This window comes from Cibotium barometz, chromosome 46 (genome assembly GCF_041138505.1).
Source record: "Cibotium barometz isolate CiBa-2024 chromosome 46, ASM4113850v1, whole genome shotgun sequence".
NCBI lineage: Eukaryota > Viridiplantae > Streptophyta > Polypodiopsida > Cyatheales > Cibotiaceae > Cibotium > Cibotium barometz.
Genome location: NC_141091.1, coordinates 13319093 through 13326781, shown reverse-complemented (window position 1 = coordinate 13326781; position 7689 = coordinate 13319093). Strand labels below are relative to the sequence as shown.

At 39.5% G+C, this 7689-nt stretch overlaps 1 protein-coding gene across 1 annotated transcript; it reads right to left on the bottom strand.

Moving 5' to 3' along the window:
* Positions 1-4949: 4949 nt before the first annotated feature.
* LOC147611902 (chalcone synthase-like) lies at positions 4950-6293 on the bottom strand. The gene is made up of 2 exons (XM_086784224.1): positions 6079-6293; positions 4950-5989 (listed from the first exon to the last, which is right to left on the bottom strand). Exons 1-2 carry the CDS (start codon positions 6251-6253, stop codon positions 4965-4967), a joined length of 1200 nt encoding a protein of 399 aa, XP_086640350.1. The 5' UTR covers positions 6254-6293; the 3' UTR covers positions 4950-4964.
* Between the last annotated feature and the right edge of the window lie 1396 nt (positions 6294-7689).

Genomic DNA, 7689 nt, shown 5'->3' with positions numbered 1-7689 from the left:
TCTCTCTCTCTCTCTCTCTCTCTCTCTCTCTCTCTCTCTCTCTCACTCTTGTTTTCATAATAGAAGATATATTACCAAAAATTACTTTACAAATGGCCACATGGCTGCCATCTGATGTACTAGCTTTCCCTCACTAATTACTCTGAAACCACAGGTGTAGCTCGGAGTACCCTCGTCCAATATATAGATGTGTCATTCTCTACCAAATGAGCTGACCGCAAGGAAGATACTAGCCACAATAGTAGCCCTTTTATACGACCTATGTGAGATGTAATATGCACTTTTACATCAAATATGAAGGCATTCCTAGTTAACTAGATATGCCATTAACCTATCCACTTGAAAAAATGAAAGAAGATTGAATGTTCTGGGTTATTTGGTCTATTCAAAATCTTGCCAAAAAACCATTCTTTAACCTTTACAGGCCTATCTATCAACAGAATCCATATGCGAGAAAGGAAAACCCACACCTTCTTTGCCACCAAACATGAAATAAAAAGATACAAGAATGTTTCCAAGCATGTAGTACAAAACACACAATTAAAAGAAGCAATCCGTCGCTTTTGCAACTAGGCCTCCAACTAGCATGCGCCATAGAAACACCTTCCCTTGATATGGAATCTTAGACCACCAACCCTATAAGATTAGTTCCTTCCACCAGGCCCTACATTTCCATACCCTATTAGCCTTCTCAGCGATCTAGCTCTTATCTTCCACCATGATATGGTACACTGGACATCCAATAGGGCTGCCCCTCCACTCCTCTTCGGAGTAGTAATAGGTTCCCAAGAAATCTACGTCTGCCCTGGCGTATTTCTTGCTCTTTTCCATAGAATAAATCGAATTGGTTGTTGTAGAGCTGATGCAAAGATTTGCTCGTCTCAATACCGCTCTCCCTCTCTCTCTCTCTCTCAAGCATACTACCTCTAGAGCTATCTCTCTCTTCCCCTCTATAAAACACACCGCCACACCCGTCGAATCTAAATACCTATTTGCTAAATAATGTTTTAAGATCAAAGAAACTTTCAAAGTATGGTTGGTTAGGGTCAGCATGGTCTAGTAGTACCCTCACCTCATTTCAGGATGAATATTGATGGGCATGAAACGGGAAAAGATTAAAATTTTCACAATGCAAAGATGTAAGCAAATGGAGGGAGGGTTATTCTTGGTCACGAAGAAACTAAGAAAATTAGGCAGTATTAGGTTGTAAAACAAAGACTAGAATCAACAAAAAATCCAAGGAGACGCAAAGGGCTAAAGAGAATAGCTTCATCAATGAGAAGGAAAGAAAGAAAATTTGTAGAGTAAAGAAAATTTGTAGAGTTTTTGCTAACTCTTGGTACAAGCAGGCGAAGGCCCTCGACAAACCGAACTCCTCCATCCAAATTTTAGCGATGTTCAACCTGAAGAAATGGGTTGTGAAAGAGCTATGCTAGCCAACATTTGCAACACTTTGGCACAAGTCAAAAAGTGCCTCGATCAAAAGATGACCTTTTCTTAAAGAGGGCATCTCTAATGATGGTACTTAATTTCAATGGACTTGGTGGCAACATCAAATCTATCTTCTTAGCAAAGGTTCTAGGTATGCACAAGAGAAACCTGTACGTAGTCAATGTTCGCCTACGATGGAGTCTTGCACCTGTAAACATGCCAAAGACAACAATCTCAAAGTAACATCATCACACATGAGGTTAAAGATCTTGTTTTTGAGTTTTGGACGTCAGAGACATGAGTCTTCCCCAATTAAAAAAAATGTATATCAAGAGGAAACAACACTCGCTTACACTTGTATTGTATTGGATATTGTAATTCATAAGATAAGAATTCCCTTTTTTCAATTGGATGATTATGGATTAATAGATATATCTTCGTTATTAAAACTACATGATATCTTTGGTTAGATTTTTAAAATGGAGAGGATTTTGATATAATAAGTTTTTAAAAAATAAATATTAAAAAATAAAAAAAATCTGAAAATAAAGAAAATCTCTTTTAAGAAGAAGACACAAAATATATATTTTTAAACTATAAAATTATATATATATATATATATTTGAGAAGAAATTTAAAGAGTTGTATTAGAAAAGAAGCAGTCTATGTAATATATTATTTAATTTACATATAATATTTCTAATTAAAATTTATTCATTAAAAATTTAAAAAACGTACAAAAAGTTAATATACACTTAATAAATTAATGAATATATAATTTTTAAAAATTCATATAGGTGAAATAATATATTTTCTTATTGATGTATATATTTACTTAAATAAAATAAGTTTTATAATAGTATTTTACATACATATGACTAGTATTTTACATACATATGCATGGATTGTCTATAAATTAAATATATATTACTTTACATGTATGTGAAACCATGAATGGATGCACCCATACATGGGGGGGTGATAATGTGGCATGGCTAACTCTGGTGATGTCACATACACATGTGACACGGGGTAGAAACTCAAGGTGAGGTGGTATCTCTCCCTCCTTGATGATGTGTTAGTCCATGTGACATGGCATGTAATGAGGTAGCATTCCATGTCATTGATAGTGAGGTGGCATGCCGAGTCATTAATGATGAGGTAGCAAGCCATGTCATCAATGTTGAGGTGGAATAGTGAGGTGACAATGGAAGTGGCACGTTGAGGTGGAATGAATGCCATGTGTAGGTGACATGTCAAACACGTGGCCACATGCATGGCCAGATTAGGGGTATCTACCTAGGTTTGGTAGATTACCTAACCTACTTTACCAAGCCTAGTTAGACTTGGGTTTAGGCTTGAAAGGGAAGAAACTACTCAAGTAGAGCTATTTTCACATAAAATACATGAAAATAGACCTTTTCTTACTCAAATTAAACCAACGTTTTTTTCATAAATTCACCTTGATTAGCACAAGTTACTCATATGAAATTATTACATAATCATATAATTTTTTTTATAATTAATTTACTAATTTTATTCAACTGCTTTAAGACTTTTAAGTAAGTTTACACTGGAGAATAAAATCTAACCATCTCAGAAAATCTAACCATTAAGAATAAAATTTGACCATATGGGTACATTGTCCTCATAATTATCTATCCTTGTATCATTCAAGCAAGTAAAAATACATAATTGTTGGTATAAAGATGTGCTATAACAAACACTACCCTTTTTGTATACTTTCAAAATATATGATAATTAATTTAAAATAAAATTACATGCAAAAATTACTCAATAAATCAAGTTAAGATCTCCAATACATGCCTTCCTTGAATTAGAGTTAAAACAAAGAAGTTTATAACATTTTATGGTCGTACTATCTACCTATCGATGTTTGGGAAATGCCATATGTACTATATTGTGGGCATAGAAAATTTGGTGTTTGAAATTTTTGATTTTCGATCAGACCATATGTTTAAGTGCATGACTAAGAGTGTGATGTTTCATTAGAAGAGCTGAATGTCAAATTCATTTGTCAAGTGGGTGAGATTAGCCAATTTTAGTGAAAAAATGACTATTTTTGCTACAAAAAAACTTAGAAGGTGATCCAAAGTGAGGACCCTAATTGTACAACCACCCTTTAGTCTTAAAGCTTGTTTTGATCTTAGACTTAAATTAATAGAAATCTCTCTCTCTCTCTCTCTCTCTCTCTCTCTCTCTCTCTCTCTCTCTCTCTCTCTCTCTCATCCTAGCATAAATTACTTCAAGAGACACATGAAGAAGAAAAGTGGGCTATTTTCCATCATAGAAATGCATTAATCCATTTTTTTCATAGATAAAGCACCAACACTTGTTTCTTAAGTAGCGTAACCTCGCCAACATCCAACAACTCGTGATCTCATATTATTGGAGATTTTGTATCTCCTAGTTGCATGGTTACATGAATGCTATAACTTTTTTTTAAGGTCTGGTTTAATATTCCTTCTTCCCAAGCGTAGATTCTTTTTTAGTTTGTTTGATATTACTTTTTCCCAACCATAGATTTAGCATAAGATATCCATGGATGTCTTCATTTATGCATTTAGTCTCAAAGGTCATTTTGATCTTAGACATAAATTAATAGAAATCTCTCTCTCTCTCTCTCTCTCTCTCTCTCTCTCTCTCTCTATCTCTCTCTCTCTCTCTCTCTCTCTCTCTCGTATAGCGATGGGCTCCCATCGGAGAGATCTCAAGTTCATGTCTCATCCCCACACCTCTTGACGGTGTCATCACATGGATCATGTATGGTTTGTTGGCTTGGCTATGATGTTAAAGCTACTCCTCCCTCTCTAAGGACTTAAAGTAATCCCCATAGTCAGTTCTACAATATATATTCATAAGCACACATGGTAATAAAATTGTGCAGAAGACATTGAACAAGCAAGAGTCTAATTTTATACTGTGCGTTTACGAGCATAAATTGTTGCATAGACTTGATGGTACTTGCATAAGATTGATTGTTGATAGTTTGACCATAAGAGAAGTGATGTCCATTTCTTGGCATGTAGCCAATGTGATGATCTACATGGGCACAATGAAATAACATTCCACCTTCACCATCCATCTTGACCATAGCCTTTAAGTCAGGTTGTAGCTAGCAAATGGGAGAGTAATATGATTAAGAATTTAAAACAAAAGAATGTGAAGAAAGAAGGTTGAAGATGTGCACTCTGGCGAGAACACTTGCAAATGCACTTAATCTTGAAGTCTAAACTCCTCTTCATGATTTGTATTATATGAAAGAAAAGCACATACTAACGTTCTCGCAACTCTCCACGCTTTATTGCCCATCTACTCTTTGTTAGAGTGTGATTTGAAATATTAAATAGTATGAGATAAGAAGAAGATACGTGTTTATGTTTTGATACGATAAAAAGAAATAATGTTAGAGTTGCATGTCACTTTGAACCACATGCTTTAATTAGAGTGAATGAGGAGCTACAATGGAGCTTTGGTTTGATGAATAATTAGTTCTCAGAAGTGAATGGAATCTAATCGTGTTGGAGGGGTAGGCTCTTGAGCACGATGGTCTCGCAAGTGAGACCGGGACCAAAGCCAAGGAGGAGTCCCCACTCGTAGCCCTCTCCCGTGGTGGTCAGCTTCTGCTCCATGGATTTCTTGCGCATATGGTCCATGATGAAGAGCACGCAAGCACTAGACATGTTGCCGTATTGGTCGAGCACATGCCTGCTAGGAGCCATCTTGTCCTTGTTGAGATGAAGCTTCTCTTCGACTTGGTCGAGGATTGCAGGGCCGCCAGGATGGGCGATCCAGAATATATCGTTGTAGCTTGGAGGCGCCGCCGCCTCAGCTCCAGCTGGGAACACCTTGGCAAACGTGTCTTTGAGGATGGAGCCGATGTTCTTGGAGATAATGGCAGGCACGTCTTTGAGGAGATGGAAAGTCAGGCCGACTTCTCTGAGATGGCCATCGATGGCGCCGTCGCTGTCGGGCATGATGTCGGATCCAGTCCAGTGGACTTCGAACCAGGGTCTTTCCACTTGGCGGATGGGATCGGAACCCACGATGAGGGCGGAGGCGCCGTCGCCGAAGAGCGCCTGCCCCACGAGGCTGTCGAGGTGGGTGTCGCTCGGCCCCCGGAATGTGACGGCCGTGATCTCGCTGCACACCACGAGCACACGGGCGCCCTTGTTGTTCTCCGCCAGGTCCTTGGCGATCCTAAGCACTGTGCCGCCTCCATAGCAGCCTTGCTGGTAGAGCATGAGCCTCTTGACGGAGCTCCGCAAGCCGAGAAGCTTGGTGAGCGCCCAGTCCGCCCCGGGCATGTCAACCCCGGCGGTAGTGCAGAAGACGAGGTGCGTGATCTTGGACTTGGGTTGGCCCCACTCCTTGATGGCCTTGGAGGCCGCCTCCTTGGCCAGCTTAGGAACCTCCACCACCACGATGTCCTGCCTCACGTCCAGCGACTTCTCCCAGTATCCGCATATGCTGGGGTTGGCCTTGAGTATCTCCTCGTTGAGGTAGAGGTGCCGCTTCGTGATGCACGACTTGTCACCTGCGCATGCGAACAGTTACGCTACTGTGAGGAGATAAAACCATATAGCCGGTGCTAATACAGATCGTGCAAGAGAAACATGCACTTACACATGCGCTGGAACTTCTGTTTGAGCTCCGTCTTGTCGTTGCTGTTGGTAATGTTAAAGTAGAAGTTGGGGTAGTCCTTCTGGTAGAACACGTTGGGTGGGACGGCAGTGCCGATGGCCAGCACAGTGGCAGGACCGTCGGATCGCTCCATTTTGCGAGCAGGCAACGTAGTCATGGTGCTGACAATCAGAAGACTGAGAAGCGATTATGTAATGGCGATTGTGTTTGCAATGCAAAGAGGGGCGTTTATTGTGCGTACTAAAACAACACGGCCCGGTACTGTTTTATATCCATGGCACCTAGCTGACTTCAACAAGCATGGTTTTCTCCAAGATGGTTACTACCACCCGCCATTCATCAATTTTTAATAGAAAGAAGAGAGAAAAGAGGGCTCGTGACGCACACTTTCATCCCTTTTACCACACTAAATACAAACTCTTGCTCCATCCTTAGACTTCCTTTGTTGGAATTCAATGTTCCACAATGGTGGGCTGGTGCAACAATCTTTGAAATCTCAAGCCCTTGGAATTCAATGTTCCACGATATTCCACAATGGTGGGCTCGTGCAACAATCTTTGAAATCTCAAGCCCTTGGAATGTGACAAACGCTTTAGCTTTCAACTCAATCGATTTTTACTTAATCACTTCTCCTCCAAGTTGTGCACTCGCTTCATTCCTCAATAGTTTTAAGATTCTTATTCATCAACAAGCGATAGCCATAAAACATCTTCTTTGACCATTCATTTTAGAAATCTCATGCATAACGAATTCACATTAATCCTTTTTTTTTAAAAGCATCCACTGGGTTCCTCAAAAGAGGGCGAGCATTATGACCACACTGACAAATTAGAGATTTTGTATGTCCAAACTAGACACCACAAAAATCCCTTGTGACATATTGCCGTCATTGATAAAAGAGTGCATCAATCACTAATGAACAATGATGAGCATCTTGACATCTATTAAACATCGAAAGAGATTTGCATAAAAGCTAAAGCTCTATTTCTCATAAACTCATGGGGTTCATTATATTATAGCCCTAGAGAAAGCACAAAGATTTGATGTTTATTTTAAATAACCCCTTATGAATAGCTATTTTGTTTGGCTTGGGGATCTTGGCTTGCAATAATTTGGTATGAAGAGGCCTCTAGCATATCTAAAAAAGTTCAAGTTGTCAATCAAGTTTCTTTGAGTAAGAGGAAGAAGAAGGATCTCGAAAGGCAGAAAATGTGAAGAACAGACAGGAAAGCATGTGAAGTGCCTAAGGTCAGATGGAGGGGGAGAATACTTGTCCAATGAGTTCTCTGAATTCTTGCGAAAGAATGGCATTTAGAGACAATTTACATGTAGATACACTCCGCAGCAAAACGGAGCTACTGAGCGGAAAAACAGGCACAACATTGCACAGATAGCACGATCATTGATGGTAGACAAGAATATGCTGCATAACTATTGGATTGAGGCTGTGTCTACAACAGTTTATATCATGAACGGGACTCCTAGTGCAGCCATACATGATGTAATGCTAGAGGTGAAGTTTACTGGCAACAACAAACCTGATTTGTCTCACTTGAAAGTTTTTTGGATGCATTGCATATGTGCATGACATTG